We start from the raw sequence: 19,412 nt of genomic DNA on the forward strand, positions 1-19,412 counted from the left end.
CTAAATATTAACACTTTAATGTCAACAGTGAGAATCAAACCATAACGTCAGTTATGAACTCCATTGAGCTACAGTGTTGACCTAGTAATTATTTGTCGACTTCGAATCAATATTAGTGGGGACATGTAAAGCTTTGCATCTTTCTCTTTTGGCAACTGCATGAAAAGATTGGTTTGGATGACTTGCTTTGCGTGTTTAATATCTTGCATTCTTAGGTGGATTATTGCAATACTTTATGACGACGGCTGTGCACATATATATATATATATATATATATGAAGCCTTTTTTTATTTCCATCTAATACTAAATCATCAGTAGTCATTAATTTCTTGACGTTATTGTATTAGCCTATTAAGTTGGGTACAGACTTATTTATTTATTTTTTATCCGTAGGCTTTTAAAAGTACCATATCCTATATTGGGACTTGTGCATGCGAAGATAAATGGCCACTGGGCAAGGAGACTTGGGCATTAAATTCACCCAAAAAGTTAATATTCTCACGAAGTTCATGAAACAAATCCCAAAGCCACATCTTCTGGTACACATTAATAAATAAATAAGAAAACATAGACATGCATGCATACACCTTCGCCTGGCTTACGAGAGGAAATTAATCTGTGTCTTCTAAAAACTCTTCGATCTTTATCTTTGCCTGGTAGTAGTAGTAGTAGTAGCAGATGAGCCCATGTATGATATTGTCATGATAAAACTTTATTTGGTGGATGTCATGACAATGTCATGGTTATGCTAAATCTCCATGTGAGTTTGTGGGTCACCAGATCAGGAACTGATAATGAAATTGGAAGCAATTAAAGGCATCATAAAGATCAAGATATATGTGGACCAGGTGACGCGAAATGCTAATGTATGTTTAATCACCAAAATCTAAGAATAAACAATAAATGATTGAATTAATAGTTCAATGTTTTTCGCTTTTTTTTTTTTTGTTTTTTTTTGCTGAGATACATGGGAAAATGAACAATTAATGGGCCACCAAGGTTGTCGCTTTTAGGCAATCCCTTCACACTTGGGTCTTCTTCCAACCAAATCACATTTCCCACTTCTATTGGATCAAACTTTAGTTTTAGTGCCCAATAGTGGCTCCACCAATTTAATGCTCATCTCTCCATCTATATATACTTCATAGGAGTAGTGAAGTCTTACCCAACTTTCTTCCTTTCTTTCTTTCTTTGATATATATAATATTTATCCCAAGCATAGAAAACTCGTTAGAGAGCAATGGCGTTCAAAAGTTGTCTCCTTGCTTTACTCTTGGTTGTGTTTGTGACACAGAGATGCATAGCAGAGAGCCCAGGACTAAGCAGGAGGAGTTTCCCAAATGGATTTGTCTTTGGAACAGCCTCTTCCTCTTATCAGGTGGGTCTTCTTTAGTTTGGAACAGTTTTTTATTTTATTTTTTATCTTCTTCTTTTTTCCTTTCCATCTTCTTCAAAATGTGATGAATTTAATGGAATTTTATTAGCCCTTTTTTTTTTTTATCTTCCCTTCCCTTCCCTTCCAATCCAGCAGAAACGTTATTCCGCAGCGAGGAGATTTATAAAAGAGTTATCTTATATAAATGAGAGTACCACATAAAATCCCCATGAAATTAGAGGAGTTCTAAGTACCAGGGAGATGGAAGGGGAGAGTAAAAGAATTAAGAGGAATAAGGATAAATGGAATAAAAAAGAACAAAACCATTCTGTCATTTGATCACATTCCTTCTGAAATGGTGGAAGAGAAAGTTCACGTGTGCTGTCTTCAGTAAGCAAAGAATCATTCTCCCAACGATGTTAGGGGCATTCCGGTAATTTCGGATATTTGTAGACCCATTCACAAGGAAATAGTTACAAATATTTCATCATATTAATCATTTTCTTGATCATATCTAATTTATCATTATTATCATTATCTTTTATCCAGTATGAGGGAGCTGTGAAGGAGGGTGGAAGAGGAGCAACTGTTTGGGATAAATTTTCTCATACCTTTGGTAAGATAAGTTTCTGATTAATTGCATCAACTAAAATATTTATCAATTTTCTAAGTGGTAATTCATCTTCTCTTGGGCAGGTAAAGTGATAGATTTCAGCAATGGTGATGTTGCTGTTGATCAATACCATCGATTCGAGGTGAATTTACCTTTTTGCCCTTCAGAAAAATTATTATTTGTTCTATATTGCTCTGATTTTGTTTCGGGCACTGAAATGGTTATTTTAGGAAGATATACAACTTATGGCAGACATGGGAATGGATGCATATAGATTCTCAATTGCATGGTCCCGGATTTTTCCAAGTATGAAATACACGCACTTTTCTTTCCCTCCATTAATGGTCGATGTTTTGCCTATGGATAGAAATTATGGTTATATGTATATGATTGTGTAACATAAACATATGAAGAGAAATTTAAGAATTGAGGGATTGAAAGAAGAAAGAAGAAAGAAAGAAAGAAAGAAAGAAAGAAAGAAAGAAGCAAGAACAAAAGAGATTACAAGCTTGATTTAGTTTATTCATTACTTTTTTTTTTCTCCTCACTTTTTGTTTAGATGGCACCGGCGAAGTTAATCAGGCTGGAATCGACCACTACAATAGATTAATTAATGCACTGCTAGCCAAAGGTGAGCAAATCCAATCCTTTTATGAAGTTGCTACTAAGAACTTAGATTTGGTTACCAAGTGGCATCATGTGAGAATTTGCAGGGATTGAGCCATATGTGACCCTTTATCACTGGGATCTTCCCCAAGTGTTGCAAGACAAGTACGAAGGATGGATAAATAGGCAAATCATGTAAGGCTCTTCTTTTCTTGATCCTTGTTCTTATTTCTTACTTCCTGACAATTGGCTATGAGGACAATTATTATGAATAGGGATGCTACTTATTAACTTGTAGCATCATGGCATCATCAAAATGGACTAGTAATGCCTATTTTAACTCCACCACTAATTAGACCTCTCCTTCAATATCATATCATAATGAGAACAAAAATCATGTTTGATCATTTGCAGAAAGGACTATACCAACTATGCCGAGGCATGCTTTAAGGCATTTGGAGACAGAGTGAAGAACTGGATAACATTCAATGAGCCACACACATTTGCAATCCAAGGGTATGATGTTGGACTTCAAGCCCCGGGTCGCTGCTCTATCCTCCTCCGCCTGTTCTGCAGAGCAGGATCTTCAGCTACTGAACCATATATCGTTGCACACAATGTTCTTTTAGCTCATGCTACTGTTGCAGACATATATCGACGATATTATAAAGTAGGTTAGCTTATCACTTGCTCCTAGTTGTTTATTCTAGTAATGATTAGTACATAGGCATATATTAATCTGAACTTGAGATGTGGTTATAAACAACTATACGTATAGGATGTATATTGTATGCTTTAGTAAATGAATGAAAGTTCATGCAAGTCACACACACTCATTGACTTATACGGCTTGTGTTGCATGAATCTTTAAATAGTAATTCCATCTATTTCACACATTAATCTGTTCCCAAACTTGGTGGTAAAATGCAGCCAACACAGCAAGGATCAGTTGGAATAGCATTTGATGTTATGTGGTTTGAGCCCATGTCAAATACACCTGAAGACATTGCTGCAACACAAAGAGCACAAGATTTCCAGTTTGGATGGTGAGCCTGGCCATACGATCATTCGACTTGTTCGTAGTTCTCCAGTTTGTTATTGTCCCTACATTGGCATCCCGCATTTCATTCATAACATATATGATATATATTGTTTTTCGGTTCCTGGTCATGATCTGATTAATTAAAAGTATGCCCCTCTAAAATACCTTGCATCCTTGAGAGGATTTCCTTATGTCGCATTTGTTACCTCATGTAAAGCTTTCTTTGAAGCATAATATTTAGCCAAAGATCGTAAGAATTACTGATGCCCTGATATTTAATGAATGTGATAGGTTTATGGATCCCTTATTTTTTGGGGATTATCCAGATACAATGAGGACAAGAGTTGGAGCTAGGCTGCCAAAGTTTTCAACAGATGAGGCTGCTCTTGTCAAGGGATCCTTGGATTTTGTGGGCATTAATCATTACACCACATATTATGCAAAGAACAACTCAACTGGCATAATTGGCTTCCTATTCAATGATACATTGGCAGATTCAGGTGCCATCACTCTACGTAAGTCTATCGTCTACTAACTGAAAGATCAATGCTAGCTTGGCAATCTTCTGACCCATGTGGTCTGTGTCAACTTGCACTGAGTCCAGAGTCCCTTTCCAGCACAAAGCTATCTCTTCTGGACCACTTCTACACTAAGCACACAGTTGTCATTTTATTCTTTCCAAAAGATGGAACAATATGTTTCTCATTAATTACTATAGTTGAGTTTATTTTCTTGCTTTTGCTGTCTTGTTCACACTGTTAAACTAGTACTCTCTATTTTCATTTTTCAGCCTTCAAGGATGGAAAAGCAATTGGAGATAAGGTACAATAATGGGAATTGAAGTGTTATTCGTTTCTTCTATACATGAAATCTACGAATTTTAAAGATCAACATATCATCTGTTAACATTTGTGTTCTACTAGAGGGTTATTGGTTCTTCAACACGCAGGGATTTTTTTATTCATATACATCGCAGTATTTAGTATCACATATAGTCAATCAGCAATACTCTAAGAAAACAAAAATGCTAGGTTGATCTTGATTTAGTAGACAAAAGATGCTAATTAGATAAGTAGCTAAGTACTTTACTTTTAAGGGCAATCTGATATTATCTTCATCTCAGCTGGTGTGAAAATGAATAGTGGATTATAAAATGCTTCAGCATTCTATCCGTTGTGCTCTTTTTTCAGTTCTAAGGATCATTTTTGGAACGCAGGCTTCTTCAATTTGGTTATATATTGTCCCTCAAGGAATGAGGAGCCTTATGAACTACATCAAACAGAAGTACGGTAACCCACCGGTTATCATCACAGAAAATGGCAAGTATCTTTCTCATTTACATGCTTATGTATTTAAGTCAGAACTCACAAAGTTTATTATTCATTTACAGGAATGGATGATCCAAACAACCCCTTCATTTCCACCAAGCACGCTTTGAAGGATGAGAAGAGGATCACTTATCATAATGGTTATCTTACGAGCCTATCTGCCGCTATCAGGTCCTCTTTATGCAAAATCTGGAATTGGTTAATTAAGAAAGAAAGAAGGAAAGATGCATTCAGTTATGTGTTCCATCATTTAATTTAGTAGCTCATTCTCATATGTAGATTATATCCTTCATGCCTTGCTTTGTGTGGAAAAAGAACACAGTAAACTTGTGACAATTAACAAAATCATGGTCAAATGGAGTATATATAGATCAATCCATTTCTGAAATTCTACTGCTCAGTGTTCTGTTTTTTTTTTTTTTTTTTTTAAGATAGAATTTCTTTTTGTTTTTTTGTTATGCAGGGAAGATGGTTGTGATGTGAGGGGATACTTTGTGTGGTCTCTTCTGGATAACTGGGAATGGGCTGCAGGATACACTTCAAGGTTTGGGTTATACTTTGTAGATTACAAAGATAACCTCAAGAGATATCCAAAGAACTCTGTCCAGTGGTTCAAGAACCTCTTGACCTCTGCCTGAGCTGCTGCTAGATCCTCCAACAAGCTCTACTCAGTCTCTGTGGTTTCCATACACGAGGAAATAGGAAAAATTGAAGATTGTAAATTTCACATAAGCTTGTCTCATTATATTTACCATCATTGGGTTCAATAAAAGGTAATTCACTTCTACATGACAAGACCCGATCATTGACAACATTTCTACGTAGCCATTAGGAAGCTATCCTGGATGTGTAACTTTAAATCAGTTTAGGCAGCACCAGATTAATTTAGTATGCAAATAATAACTATTTAAACACAATTTTTTCTCTCAACTCCTCTTCCATCTAATTTGATAACTATTTTATCCTTAAAAATGGATTACTGTAATTAATTATTATTTTAATTCATTTTCTTGCTCTCTCTTCTCTCTCCATCCATCCGTGTTTTAATCATTTGGATAATTAAATCGTTTGATAAAATCTCTTTAATTTATTACTTTTTTTTAATGTCAAGAGTAATTATGACACCATTAAATTGATTTACAACTAAATATTTTTTTTTCTAACTCGATTTCCTACCTTCTTCAAATTTAAAAAATTAAGTAGAATTAACCAAATTTGGAGGAACCAGTTATACCACATCCAAACGACTTACTGAGAGTTATTTAATTTTAATCTTTGTTATCCAAAATCAATACAGATGAATCGTGTGACCTCAAGCAACTCCTTCAATTTCATAGTTGGCATGCATAAGTAGCCGAGTCCGTCGATGCATATTATTGACAGAGATTGGAATTTTACTGATACAAAATAATATTAGAAAAGTGAGACCCAAAACTTTACTCGAGTCCTGGAGACTGTTGGTGCGCGTGTCCGACCATCACTAGACTGACTCATATCCAGAATTCTTTGTGCGAAAAGAGAGTAAACAAAAGAACATAACAGTTGATCTAATAGCGAAGCATGTAGGTGCGGCGCCTGAACCAGTTGTAGTCGGGAAGGCTCTGAATTGGGCCCACTGCAGCAATTGCAACATCCTACAGGGGCAGAATAAAACAGAAGAAAGAAATAAATGAGGTGCAGCTTAGACGACCAAGATTAGATGGCCTACCAATGCGAATAAACAAATACATAAGGTGGCGTTCGGATGTAATTTATCTTCTAAACCTAAATAAGGTAACTTACACTGGTTTTAAAAAAAATAGTGTTTGGTGGTGCCATGATTACATATGATGAGATATGAAAAAGAGGAGAGTGCAAGGAAGAGAATGATTGAAATATTAGTTGACTAAGATGATTCTTGTACTTGGTAACTTACTTCTGCAGCACATCATTATGGTAGTGTTAAAAGTTAAACTTACTTGGTCAAATATGAAGCGGTTTGCAACACGCTTTACAGTGCTTGCATCAACTGCATCAATCCTTGCAAAAAGCTCAGGAACTGGGATTCTTCGACCATAGGTAAGTAGCTGCAAGCTCAGAAAAGATTTGAGTTGAATTTCTCTGAAGCTAGATAGAGATCCTAAGCAATTAAATAAACATAAATATCCTTGTATGAAATGCTAACCTGACGACCAATATCCTCAGCAACAGGACTGGTACCGTCCATGTGAAGTTGGAGAGAAGATTTCAGCTGAAAACATTTAGTTCAACAGTACGTAATTAAACAAACTAGAAGAATAATGAAGACAGATTGCAGCAAAAAGTGATGACACTCTTGATAGTATTTGTGTACCCTTATTGAATGGAATAAAATAACATGATTATTGAGCATTTAAAATAAAAATAACCAATAAAAGACAGCTGACAAGTGAATTGGTGTAGTAAAAATGAGCAGATCAGGAAGCATGCAATAAGTTGTGTTGCCAGCTCCAGATAAGACAAATCAAAATTGCTAGCAGCTTGTGCAAAATTGGCAACAAATACTAATTTGCAGAAAATGAACAATATTACCTGTAATATATGCAAAACCATGTAAATATGTAATAATTATTAGAATATAAACAATATTTCTTGACTTTCTCGGCAGTTGCCAAAGAAAATAATGAGTATCTTGGTTGTTTTTGTAATACATCTGATATCTTATTGAAATCATGGCAATATGGTAAGCAACTGCAGAATATAACCCTACAAGAAATCAGAGATCCAATTTCCAGAGGATAAAATACAACCCACAAAATGCAGATTTCTAACATAGGAAAGACAGTATTCTCCTTGCATTTAATTTGCCCTTAAAACAGGATCAGATCATAAATACCTCTGAAATAAGATTAGGCATTCGCACATGAAGGATATCAGTATAAGCATAAAACAAGCAATCAAGGAAGTACCTGATTACGAGCACGAGTAACATCATCTTCTGTCACACGGTAGGACAACTTGCTTATCTCATACATAATAGCATAAGCCAAATCATCCAAGCAATCAGGCTGTTTACCAAAAAGAGAGAATGTCAATGGCATCAAAATGCATCTTAGAAAATATATACAAAAGTACATAACTACTTAGAAATTATAAAAAATCTACCCAAAAGAAAATATCAGGTAAATGAATACAAGGAGGATATGACATTATAAAAAATCTACCCAAAAGAATTATCAAGTAGATGAATACAAGTACGATATGAGTACTTCAAACAACATAAAAATTCCATCGAGGGAAACATGCAAATGTGCTGATGAATGGGAGATATGGGACACCAAACATGCAACAAATTGTTGACTCAAGCATGCACCAATGAATCACATACTATTGAGATGGAGCACCTCATATTTAACAAATTATTGACACCAACAGGCAGCCAAACATGCTTGCTTAAACTTATGTGGGCCATGTCAAATCAAATTTTATATCAGAGAAAAATCAGAAAGTATTCACAGAACCAATTACCAACAAAAGCAAGTATTAGTCTTAGCCAACTCAAAACTTTTATGACATCAAGGACCTAAAGATTATTTAGCATTCAAAATCAGCCATGTACCAGCATCTGGGCATGATAACGTAGCACTGCCCACGGGAATAGACAAGTATGTATTGGATACTGGATAGATGGAGCTCATCCCACTCACCACACTCTTATATAGCAGATAACAGAGATAAGCAAATAAATAATGATCTGAAAATAAAGCATCAGACCTAGTTCATTCAGTGCTAATTAAGACATCAAATACAAATTTTGTATTAGAAACTGATATCAAATACCTACAAGAAAATGTTCCAACAGGGAATGCATTATTATGCCTTCATCATATCAATCACATTAAAAAGGAGTATGATATTATGAATGTCATTTATGGAAAGGCTTGAAGATGATGACATCCATTTGGTAATTGTTTTTGTCATATGTAGGATTTTCTTGTAAGATGCAAGGAGATTCTTCCTTGATAATCAAATTGATTAAATAAGAACAGAATTCTGGATTTCCTCACCAAGGTTGAAAGGACAATGATGCAGATAGGACTTTTCAATTAGATCAATATTTGCTTTAAAATGGGATGCAGCCATAAGTTCTTGATACTAGTAAGATCCCTTAGCAGGTGCTAGTTTCATATTTCACCTTAATTTAACTGTTTATTAGTAATATGAATTTTTGCATGCCAATCAATTAGTGGTTCAGCAAAACATAGAAGAGCATATGATCAACAACACAGTCATCATGAAGCTATGGAAGTCACAGGAAATAAAAAATCCAAAGTAGACTTTCTCCAAAACCAGGTATAACTAACCTTAGCCACTGCATAAACACCAAATAGCCCAATATCTTTATAGTTAGTATTGAAAGCCATCATGCTCTCAGCTATATCATTAATTGCAATCCTTTGTACAAGCTCTGAACTGTACATGGAAGCAGGACATCATAATGAGGCACAAGAAGAACAAAAGCTGACAAGCAAAAAAACACAGAGACATAATAAAATGGAAAGAAGAATGTCAAAACCCACCCCATGTGCTTTCCTCCACCAGCACCTTTGTTCCATGATCCTAGCAAAGTTTGCATAACCATCAACGCGATGGAATCAGGATCTGTCCAGGATGCTCCACTGAAAGCAACAGCAAATTGTGCAAGTGGTATATCATCATCTATAATCCGAACCTGTAGTTATACTTGATAGTGAGCCAGTATGTACAAATAATCTCAAAAGGATATTATATTTACGGCAGAGAAATAAATATCTGTAATAGATTGAAATAGACAATCCACACCTCAGAACCAGTAAAAGCAGCTGGTTCATTTGCAACTAACTGAATTGCCGTGGTAGGATCATCTGAGAGGTTAGTGAACAACTTCTTCACCTGTTCAACTATATCTTCATGCTTGACAGCACCCCCAGCAGATATAACCTGAAACAAATGGAAATGGCAGGTGTTCAAGTAGAAACAGAATGAGTACTATCTATCTACTAAATTATCTTCAAAAATCAAAATACTAGCTAGCCTTATCAATTGAATGGAAGAAATTCATAATTGATTGTAGAGACGAAATTCGTAATAGTCTCTACCCGACTGAGTAGGCTTACCATTCTAGGGGCCGTATAATGAGTTGAAATGTAGTTCTTAAGGTCTTCTTTTGTGATTCTTTTGATGTTCTGAGCAGATCCCAGGATAGTCCTGCCCAATGGAGTATACTGGAATGCAGTAGCATGCAAATGGTCAAAGATAACTTCTTCAGTTTGTCCCTCAACCTACATAACAGAACTAATCCATCAATTTACCAGTAATAGCTCAACAAATAAGAGAATAGAACACCTAGTCGTATTGGGCCAAAGTCAATGGAAACAGATAACAATATAAACGGTTTTCTGAAGCACATATATTTGTTATTTGCCAGATATTTCATTGTGATAAAAGATATTGCAATATAGAAAAAGTGAAGATAGGGTTGGAAGAAACTGTGAAGAGATCCAAGCAAAGAATCTGCACAGTGAAGAAGTAAAACATATAGGTTGACATAAACTACTGCAAATGGGAAAAGCATTAATGATGGATCAGATTTACATATTGAGCAAATACCTTTCAGTTTAATAACAAAAGTAAATGTAACACATTTAAGCTTTTGAATCCATACGCATCACTTGTATTCTATACTTCAACTGAAGAATACTTACTACCTTTAGGGGTCTTCAATTCCTCATATTGCTCTTCTTGCTGTTTCATTTTGTCTTTTGGTTGCTCAGGCTATATATATCTGGAAATTCAACTGTTCTTTCTGATGAAATTATGGCAAACTCTTCACTATTTCTGACACTCTTCTTGATACCTATAACAATACTTCTTTTTCCACTTGGACTTCTTGATCATTATTCTTGTCTTATGTCAATCTCCTAATTCTTTTATCCAATTCCAATGCAAGCAACACAAGCAATCCAACTAACCAATTCATTCCAAAAGATGACAATTTATAAGCCAAGTTAATAAGGTAAAGAATTTTGCCTAGATCTAACAGCTGGAAATGATTAGTGATGGGAAAGAAGAAGCAATAACCTCCTCCATCTCCCTTAGGATAACCCCACGCTCCCGTTCGATCCTCCCCTCATCAAAACTCGAATTCTGCAGTATATCCGCAAGAATCTCAAGCGCCTTCCCCACATCCTTCTCCATCACTTTCGCATAGTAAGTCGTCTGCTCCCGTGAGGTGTAAGCATTCAAATGCCCGCCCATGTTCTCGATCTCCTCCTCCAATTGCCTCACGGTCCGGTTCGCAGTCCCCTTAAAGATCATGTGCTCCAGGAAATGCGCGGTGCCATTCGTCTCCTCGGTCTCGAATCGGCTTCCCGCGTCGATCCAGACGCCGACGGTGGCGGTGGCGCTGGCGAGGGTGGACTCCGTGGCGACGCGGAGGCCGTTAGGGAGGGTGGTAACGCGGGTCTCAGGGGCGGAGAGGACTCCGGCGTGGTCAGCAAGGGTTGGGATTGGGGAAGCGTATCGGAGGAACCGGGGGTCGGGGTCGTCGAGGCGCTTGAGCTTCATCTTGACGGCGTCAGCGAGGCGATCATAAATGAGCACCGGTGGACGTCCGGCGAGGTCACCGGAATCGGCGGGAGCGACAGTGGCTGGTGAGGTGGAGCTCGATCGGTAGGGGAGGAGATAGGGAGAGCGGTTCCGGGAACGGCGGAGGAGGGTGAGGAAGTTGCGGATCGCCATTGGAGGCAGGGTTGAGGAGTGGAGAGGAGAGAATTAGGGTTAGGGTTAGTGTTTGGTGGATTTGGAGGAAGAGAGACGAGGAACGAACGGAGACGACGGGATAAAGAGAAAGGAGAAAGGTATTAAGTCGACGGAGAGGTAAGCCTAGAATGCGCGGGGTGCGCAGTGCGCCACGTAGGACTAGGTGAGGTGTTGTCATTATTGAGTTTGGGTCGAATCGGATGGGATTTGGTTAAATCAAGTCCATTTATAGTTCAGCTCATTCGGATTCATATATATAAATAATACTCTTCTTCGGCTATCGACACTTCTCTGTGAAACCCTAGATTAGATTGGCATCTTCTTTAGGTATCGGCCATGGAGGCGGCGAGAACCGTGAAAGATGTCTCGCCTCAAGAGTTCGTGAAGGCTTACTCCACGCACCTCAAGCGATCCGGCAAGGTTCGACCCCTCTCCTCGGTCCTACTTTTCCAATCTTCTACGTTTCCTCCGATTTTTCTCGATATTTCTTCGTTTTTCCCTTCAAAATGCCATCTTTTTTTATTTATCATTCATCTTTTTCTTTGGGCTTTCCGCGATCTTAGATTACTGTTGGTTAGAATCTGCGACATCTGTATGATTAGATGCTCCACTCTATTTTCCTGATTCTCTTTTGATCTGAAGTGCTATTTGCTATCTTAGCTCTAGTCGAGGAATGATTATTAGTCCATTAATTTTTCATAGAAAGTTTGGACCCGTGGTTAGTAAAGAAGAAGGGTCAACCTGGGATGAAGAATTCCTTCATTCCAAGTTGCTTGGTTTTCACTGAAAGATGCAGATTGGTGTTAACCTATTTTAAGCTGCAAGGGAAGCTAATTATAATGACTGATATAAGCCCGTTGTCGTGCGCATATATTCATGCATGTCAAGTACTCGTTGGGAGGTGAGGTTCTTCTCACCAATGAAGTGTATCTTTTCTTTATAGAAGAATAATCTTGAGTAGTGCTGGTTGTGTGAAAAAATTTAGAAGTATTTCTCTCATTGGTATGAGATAAAACAATCTTTGTTAAGCTATATCTTCTATGGAACATATGGGGGGTGACATCTGCTCCTGCAAAGGCATTTTTACCTAGTCTATTATCTATGCAAGAAAAGCAAATGAAGTAGTTGGATAAAGCAGCATTAACTTACACCTTACATTGTTCACTACCTTCATCTCATTTTTAGTTGCCAAACTTGACTAATGTGCTAATCTGGTTTTAATAGGTGGAACTTCCTCACTGGGTTGATATTGTGAAAACTGGGAGGTTCAAGGAGCTCGCTCCTTATGACCCTGATTGGTATTACATCAGAGCTGGTAATAATTCTTCACTTACTTCCATTAGAGACACCCTCGGACTTGTTAAACACGAAGTTTGCCAATTTGTTTCATGTTGCAGCTTCCATGGCGAGAAAGATCTATCTGAGAAATGGTATTGGTGTTGGTGGTTTCCAGAAAATTTATGGAGGGCGTAAGAGGAATGGATCCCGTCCACCACATTTCTGCAAAAGCAGTGGTGCGGTAGCTCGGCACATCCTGCAACAGTTGCATAAGATGAACATTATTGATATTGATACTAAAGGGTGAGTGCTCAAGTTTTTTTTCGTGTAAAGAATGAGGTCTTCTCATGTTTTCATAACAGCATGATTTAACCATTCCAGACTTGTTTTCTTTGTAATCATATGCTGTCGATCAATGCAATTTGTTTTGTTTTCTTTCAGTGGGAGGATGATAACTTCTCAGGGACGGCGTGATCTGGATCAAGTAGCAGGACGGACTGTTGTAGTGTCTTGAGTTGGTGCCAGGAGTTGTGGTTGCACTAATCTTTGAAAAAAATTATGTTGGCCATGGTGGTCTTCGTCAGATCCTTCTCTTAGTTGTGGGAGGATGATCCTTCTCTTAGTGATTACCTTCCGAAGAACTCACTGTATTCCTTTAATTTTGCACTGAATTTTAGTTTTGATAGAAATGAGGTTTAAATGGATGCTTCTTGGACCTTTTGAGTTTATGAATGAATATTAATGGAGAGCTTCTTTTTCGTACAGCGTACAGTTTTGTGATTTGTGCCTAAAATTTTGCTTACCTATATTCATGATTATATATATTTAATGCTAGAGCTGGGATGATACTAGATTTGGAATTAGTGTAGACTGGAGAAGTGCATAGAGTCAAGCTGCTTGCGTTTTATTCTGCAACACCAGAAATGCCACTGCCCCTATAATGTGCACAACTTTGTTGATGCTGGCTCCTGTCAACAGAACAAATATAAATGTAGTAGTTTTTCTTACAGAGTCAACTTCTTCACTGGATCACAGAGTAGTCTTATGATCTAGCACCAAAAGATGCACTTATTTTTCACATTCTGGCATAGTACCAGTTGTGTGGTGAATTCTTCAACTCTTACCGTAGGTAAACATAGAATATGGAATTACCTTATCTGCATACAAATACAGCAGAGATGCAAATTTTGATTCTGAGTGATATGCAACATATTATTCTATATAAGCTAAACAATTCCCGATAGACACTACTAATGTGTATAAACAGACTATTTGATCCATTATTAAATAGTTGAACATCCTTTGAAAATCCTGAGAATACTTTGTTCACTTCAATTCTGATATGAACACAACACAACACAACAAAGTTGAAGCGACTGATCCGCATGTTAACATATCCCAAAGTAAGGGAAAAAAATGAAACCAATGAACTAATGAAAAATACAGAACACAAGAAAATTAACTGCAAGCAAAGTCCCGATTCTTGAGGATGGACATTTGAAACTTTAGTAATTGGTACTCCAGGAGTCATTTGAAAATTTACAAATTTCATTCAATTTTGTGCAAGACCCCTTCATCACCTTCCCAGCATTGAGACACTGTAGCCGATAATAACTGTCAGTAGCCATAAAATCTATTGTTGATGAGCACACTGAGCTTCAGATGAACTGCACATATCAGATATGCAAAAACTTCAACTGCTATTTCTGCAAAAGAATAGAAGAGAGGAAGTGGTCTCCTACTCCAATTGTTTTTGTTGCTAAATTTATTTTTTCTCTTTAAAACATTAAACTTTAATGTGTATAAGACTAGCTGAGCGCTGGAAAAATGACAAAAAGAAAAAAAATGCTTTTCAGGTCGAAGCTTAATAAAAACGTTATCTTCAATTTAATAGGTTATTGTACACTTGTACTACAAAATATGTAAAACTGCTGTAACAAGTTCAAACAAGGTAAAGCAAGGAAGAGTTACCATGATGATTTCATTTCCCGGGGATGAAATCTTGGCTCCTTAGGTACTGTCCTGGGTCTAGTTGACCTTTTTTTTTATCATACAAAAGATGTTTAAGTTGATTAGTAGTGCAGATAATTGAATAATGAATACAGCTTTGCCAAGTGTGGCTAAAAAGTTCGGTAATCACATTAACGTGAATAACTGCATTGTATTCGTGATCATAAAAGTGATGAGAGTACTGGTGAAAAGAGAATCAACACCTGAAATAGAAAGCACTTACCTTTTTGGAATGAATGGCCGATCGAAGTATGGCATGGGTTGAGCTTTCGGCACGAGCTCTCTTCTTAGTCTCTTTATTTCTTCTTCTTCTTCCAACTGTGAAAGAGATATATCACAAGTTTTAGGGACCATGTAAAGAGGACATATTATGTCTATATTGATATCATACCTTCTGTTGCCTCTCTCTTTCCAACCTTAACTGTTCGGCAAAATTAATCCTCTCAGCAACCTGGAGAAGATATATGAGCAGTTGCAGTACAAAACTTCTATGTTAAGTTCCAAGATAAATTGGTGCAGATCTCTGCTAATACTAATTAAAAGCGATGCATGAAGAAGTTTAGCAGAAGGCTTACATAATTATCGAACTCAGCCCGCTCTACTGCCCGCACGTCACTATGAAGTAGAAGATCAATTGGCTCGGTCCTCTCTTTCAGCGGTGGCTTTACCAATATCTGAAAATGAGATGGTGAATTTCAGAAACTAAAATATGGATTTCAGAATAGTAGAACAAAACTTTCTTAGCAATATTTTGAAAAGACAGGAAAATCTTAAACATCTCTTATAGTGGGATTCTTTAAAAAGCCAAGGTCGTGCGAGAATGGAAGAGCAAGAGAGCAACCCAAGGTCTCATATGAAAACATAATCTCATTCATGTTTCAGAAATTTATAAACTAAGCCAGACAACATAATCTGACGACTAAAATGATCTGTGCACTTCACGGAACACTTGAATTTTATAATTTGATACTAGGCACGATTAACTTTCATAACATGTCTCTCTTCTCCCTTAGGCTAGTTCAGCAGATGGCTCGCACCATGACGCCAAACAAGCTTATTACAACAAGTCAGCTTTTTTAATGCATACAGAAAAATTTCCCGTTAGGGAAATATGCAAGCCTTAATAATGCAAGAAGTTCAAGGGAAAGAAAGCCTTGCATAATAAGGCAACACCTGTTTCTAAAATGACTGAGGAGAAAGAACCAATAATTAAACTCCTTTTGTATGCAAAAGAAATTTTAATAGAGAGGTTAGCAGCAAAACAGTTAAAGTCCCATGTAGCTGGATAACTTTTAGATTAGCTGAAGGAAAAGGCACCTCTGGTTCATCTGTGGTCCATGGAAGGCCTTGGGCAATAGGTATGCGTTTCTTTTCCTCCTCAACAAGCATCTCTTTCACTTTTCTGAGGAACTGTTCTTCTTTGAGCCTTCCTCTTTGCTGTGTCAAGAGAGAAAATATCGATCAATATGTTGAATGGGCAGTGCATTTGCAATGGCTAGTCATTAGTTAGTTTATATAGTCAATAGATTGAACATATTTCATGTTAATCTTAGTTAGATTAATGCATCAATTTAAAGCGCAAAAAAGAGTACGATGATACTTCTGTCTATATTCACCATTAAATTAAAGATCAAACAATTTGCATAGATGGCATTTTCTAAATTCATTATAAGAAGAGTTATTTCACTTGCGAAGGATATGTTATTGGTAATCATCCACTACTCGTTTACAAACCAAACACCGAATGGAAGGACATGTTTATAGTAAAATAAAAAGTACAAATTTGTCATAATACCTCAGTCCTCAACTTGAATGGATGCTGGCTCGTCACCTTCAGCATCTTATTCCAGCTTCTTCTTGATGATTCAGAGCTCTGAATAGAGCAAACAACTTCGAATGTCAAAAGCCAACTCAAAAATCATAAATTGAAACAAAAGAGAGTTAGGAAGCAAGTTAGTAGTGATGTAAAACCATTTATAGTCTTACATTACGTCTACTCCTTTGGCCTCCACCTGATGTCCTGCTGCCCCAGCTGAATCTGAAAACAAAATGATGGAAATTTAGAACAAGCATCAATTGGACAAAAATCTGCGCAAAACCAAAAGTAGGAGCAAATAAGCTTGGGAAGATTTGTTTCATACCTCAGCACCTTGTCTTTTGGCTAAATTATGGTATAAACCAATGTTTTCACTATTTATAAATCTAATTCGAGTTATTTTTCAGGAACACCATGGATTACACTGAGGCAAAATCTTTGGTTAACTTGATCCAAACTTATAGCTAAAATATAACGTGCGAGCTAATATAGCTAGAGCATAATCCACTAAAAGCTGAATAATTTCTATGCTTCTGCAGGGATTCAGCATATCTGACCTGTCACCATTGCAATCCATTGAAGAATGAAGCCTCGAATCCCTCTCCAACTCTCCGGAACGAAAGAATTCTGCCGAAGTGAAAACCGACACCGAATCCACCTCACTCCCATCAGGTACTACTGGCGGCTGCAAGCCCGGCAGCGGCCAGTTCATGACCATCTTATTTTCATTTTCACCATTTTCGCTCGCTTTCTCTCTCGAAATGGAAAGAAGGCTCTCAAATGCCTTCACCAAATGCTTCACTCGTCCGGATCCCGTCTCCGGTACACTATTCAGCGCTTTCTCCATCACCAAGCTCCTCATCTTTCTCACCTTCGAACTGCCCTCCAATTCTTGAACACCCATATCCTTCTCCAAATCTTCTTTCTTCGCTTCATCTTTCGATCCAGTGGCTTCCTGGGGTTTTGGGTTTTCAGCTATCTCGTCTCCAAAGGCGCGGCCTTTCCTAAAGAATTCTTCTTGGGAAGCCCTTAGGGTCTCGTAAGCTTCTTTCCGGCACTTGTTGAGATCGAAATCCTTACCTCTTCTCTTGGTATTCCTCTTGGCAACAATAAATTTCCTTTCCCGAGGCGGCGAGGCGGGATTGGAGATCGCTCGTCCGGGTGTTTTGGTTGCTGATTTCTTCGCCTGCGCCGACTTGACCGCCGGAGACTTGGTGAGTTTCTGAGACGGAGGAGGGGAGATGGGTATGTTCGGATCGGAATTCTCAGAAAGCTGGAGGATTTGAGAGGTCTGAGATCGAGAGGGACGTGAGTTCTTTGTGGGAGTTGCCATTTCTAGGGTTTCTTGAGGTCAGAAATTGGTTGGAAGAAGAGGTGGTGGAGGATGGGAATTTGAGAATGAGGGGTTTTCTTGAAGAAGAGAAGAAAAAGGAACGTTGGGGTTTGGGGGCTTCGTAACGGCTAGTTTTCTTGGGAGTCCTCGAGATAGGAATTTGAACATTGAAGCAGCGCAAGCCGTTGGATTTGGGTTTGAGCTTTGAGATTAGAGTTTGTGGGTCTTATTTATAGATGGCTCATACATTTGCTACTCAAACTGTGGTTTGTAAAGTAATAAATAAAAAGATTATTACATCCCTTCAACTATTTTCTATTATTTATTTTGGCCCTTAATTATCTAATATAATTATTCGACGAATTCAGAAAACATCAATAACTATTTTATTTTCAAATTTTTTTCTATATTTTTCTTTCTAAAATAATCTTCGGAGTGATAAAAATCTAATCGTAATGAAAAGAAAATCAAACAACTAAGGGAATATTTCTTTCATAATCTTTATCAAGAACTCAAATCCGGCTAAGGAAAACTAGCTTTCAGATAGATTTGATGCGTAATAATATTAAGACCTACAAAAATAGATTTCATGCTCATTGCCTTCTAAACAATCCGTCTCTTAGTTTCCTCCACATCCTTGGAATGAATCTTTCATCCTTCTTTGCTCCATAGCTCGAGACAAAGACTCTCTTCTTATGATCCACTCCATCCAATTGCTTCAACTTCTTGCACTTGTTCTTGTATAGATGGCTAAGCCATCTTGAATTAGAATAAAGTGATGAGCCTTCCTGGGTCCTTTGCAGTGCTGTGTTGAGTTGCTTAGCCACAGCGTTGAGCTCAAACGAGTCATACAAACTGCTTCGTTCCTCGCGGCGGCCGGCGAGGACATCAAACTCGCCGCCAGGGCATAAGCTTCCAGGTGGAGTTGGAGATTGTTTTGAGATAGAAGGTATCAAATCTTGTTCCTCCATAGGAGAGAACAGAGACGCACAATTCTGGTTGTATTAGTGCCTGGCTTTGTTGTGGTAGTCTTGCTCCTCAACCTTGTTAGGTGTGTGAATTTTGAGAGCTTAGTGAGCAAAGAAGTTGACAAAAAGGAGACATAGGATTCTCTGCTGCAAGAAGTGATCCTATTGTTTCAAGATATATTACTCCAATGGCTACAACACCAAAGATACTGCTTACTTTTTTTCTTTTTTTCTTTTTCTTTTGTGTGTGTGTATGCGCGCGCTTAGAATATATTTATAATTA

The 19,412-nt window shown here is 37.6% G+C and overlaps 4 protein-coding genes across 7 annotated transcripts; 2 read left to right on the forward strand and 2 right to left on the reverse strand.

The window, feature by feature from the left end:
* Nucleotides 1-1,168: 1,168 nt before the first annotated feature.
* LOC140794866 (beta-glucosidase 6) lies at nucleotides 1,169-5,754 on the forward strand. Of its 2 annotated transcripts, none has more exons than XM_073147133.1 (13): nucleotides 1,169-1,379; nucleotides 1,926-1,992; nucleotides 2,073-2,131; nucleotides 2,220-2,295; nucleotides 2,549-2,620; nucleotides 2,703-2,790; nucleotides 3,010-3,265; nucleotides 3,526-3,641; nucleotides 3,929-4,152; nucleotides 4,428-4,459; nucleotides 4,854-4,956; nucleotides 5,028-5,136; nucleotides 5,429-5,754. In XM_073147133.1, the coding sequence occupies exons 1-13, from the start codon at nucleotides 1,242-1,244 to the stop codon at nucleotides 5,601-5,603; spliced, it is 1,515 nt and encodes a 504-aa protein (XP_073003234.1). In that variant the 5' UTR covers nucleotides 1,169-1,241; the 3' UTR covers nucleotides 5,604-5,754. The 2 variants fall into 2 exon arrangements, with proteins under 2 accessions (XP_073003234.1, XP_073003242.1); XM_073147141.1 differs by lacking the exon at nucleotides 1,169-1,379 and adding an exon at nucleotides 1,693-1,809.
* Nucleotides 5,755-6,272: 518 nt separating this feature from the next.
* LOC140786774 (probable mitochondrial-processing peptidase subunit beta, mitochondrial) lies at nucleotides 6,273-11,867 on the reverse strand. The gene is made up of 9 exons (XM_073135420.1): nucleotides 11,044-11,867; nucleotides 10,080-10,244; nucleotides 9,766-9,903; nucleotides 9,504-9,655; nucleotides 9,288-9,396; nucleotides 7,893-7,991; nucleotides 7,130-7,195; nucleotides 6,924-7,031; nucleotides 6,273-6,599 (listed from the first exon to the last, which is right to left on the reverse strand). Exons 1-9 carry the CDS (start codon nucleotides 11,701-11,703, stop codon nucleotides 6,513-6,515), a joined length of 1,584 nt encoding a protein of 527 aa, XP_072991521.1. The 5' UTR covers nucleotides 11,704-11,867; the 3' UTR covers nucleotides 6,273-6,512.
* A 97-nt stretch (nucleotides 11,868-11,964) lies between these two features.
* Nucleotides 11,965-13,766, forward strand: LOC140786780 (small ribosomal subunit protein eS19-like). Its single transcript, XM_073135434.1, has 4 exons — nucleotides 11,965-12,144; nucleotides 12,949-13,039; nucleotides 13,122-13,305; nucleotides 13,444-13,766. Exons 1-4 carry the CDS (start codon nucleotides 12,061-12,063, stop codon nucleotides 13,514-13,516), a joined length of 432 nt encoding a protein of 143 aa, XP_072991535.1. The 5' UTR covers nucleotides 11,965-12,060; the 3' UTR covers nucleotides 13,517-13,766.
* A 492-nt stretch (nucleotides 13,767-14,258) lies between these two features.
* On the reverse strand, nucleotides 14,259-18,287 carry LOC140794395 (microtubule-destabilizing protein 60-like). 3 transcript variants are annotated; one of them, XM_073146416.1, is made up of 9 exons: nucleotides 17,386-18,287; nucleotides 16,999-17,050; nucleotides 16,808-16,885; nucleotides 16,330-16,449; nucleotides 15,588-15,686; nucleotides 15,404-15,463; nucleotides 15,236-15,330; nucleotides 14,974-15,039; nucleotides 14,259-14,600 (listed from the first exon to the last, which is right to left on the reverse strand). In XM_073146416.1, the coding sequence occupies exons 1-9, from the start codon at nucleotides 18,159-18,161 to the stop codon at nucleotides 14,579-14,581; spliced, it is 1,368 nt and encodes a 455-aa protein (XP_073002517.1). In that variant the 5' UTR covers nucleotides 18,162-18,287; the 3' UTR covers nucleotides 14,259-14,578. The 3 variants fall into 3 exon arrangements, with proteins under 3 accessions (XP_073002517.1, XP_073002510.1, XP_073002526.1); XM_073146409.1 differs by having other exon boundaries at nucleotides 14,259-14,669; XM_073146425.1 differs by having other exon boundaries at nucleotides 14,259-14,708.
* Between the last annotated feature and the right edge of the window lie 1,125 nt (nucleotides 18,288-19,412).

Source organism: Typha latifolia, chromosome 1, assembly GCF_019914945.1.
Source record: "Typha latifolia isolate L0001 chromosome 1, TyphaL0001v2, whole genome shotgun sequence".
Taxonomy (NCBI): Eukaryota; Viridiplantae; Streptophyta; class Magnoliopsida; order Poales; family Typhaceae; genus Typha; species Typha latifolia.

Coding starts and splice junctions, on each gene's coding strand:
- LOC140794866 (XM_073147133.1), top strand. CDS start 1,242: ATGGCGTTCAAAAGTTGTCTCCTTGCTTTACTCTTGGTTGTGTTTGTG. Junction 1,380..1,925: donor CAGCCTCTTCCTCTTATCAG/GTGGGTCTTCTT, acceptor TCTTTTATCCAG/TATGAGGGAGCTGTGAAGGA. Junction 4,957..5,027: donor GGTTATCATCACAGAAAATG/GCAAGTATCTTT, acceptor ATTCATTTACAG/GAATGGATGATCCAAACAAC.
- LOC140786774 (XM_073135420.1), bottom strand. CDS start 11,703: ATGGCGATCCGCAACTTCCTCACCCTCCTCCGCCGTTCCCGGAACCGC. Junction 7,992..9,287: donor GTGTTTATGCAGTGGCTAAG/GTTAGTTATACC, acceptor TTTGGTAAACAG/CCTGATTGCTTGGATGATTT. Junction 7,032..7,129: donor CTGAGGATATTGGTCGTCAG/GTTAGCATTTCA, acceptor CTGAGCTTGCAG/CTACTTACCTATGGTCGAAG.
- LOC140786780 (XM_073135434.1), top strand. CDS start 12,061: ATGGAGGCGGCGAGAACCGTGAAAGATGTCTCGCCTCAAGAGTTCGTG. Junction 12,145..12,948: donor ACCTCAAGCGATCCGGCAAG/GTTCGACCCCTC, acceptor TGGTTTTAATAG/GTGGAACTTCCTCACTGGGT. Junction 13,306..13,443: donor ATTGATATTGATACTAAAGG/GTGAGTGCTCAA, acceptor GTTTTCTTTCAG/TGGGAGGATGATAACTTCTC.
- LOC140794395 (XM_073146409.1), bottom strand. CDS start 18,161: ATGGCAACTCCCACAAAGAACTCACGTCCCTCTCGATCTCAGACCTCT. Junction 16,886..16,998: donor GCCAAAGGAGTAGACGTAAT/GTAAGACTATAA, acceptor TGCTCTATTCAG/AGCTCTGAATCATCAAGAAG. Junction 15,331..15,403: donor AAAGAGAGAGGCAACAGAAG/GTATGATATCAA, acceptor TCTCTTTCACAG/TTGGAAGAAGAAGAAGAAAT.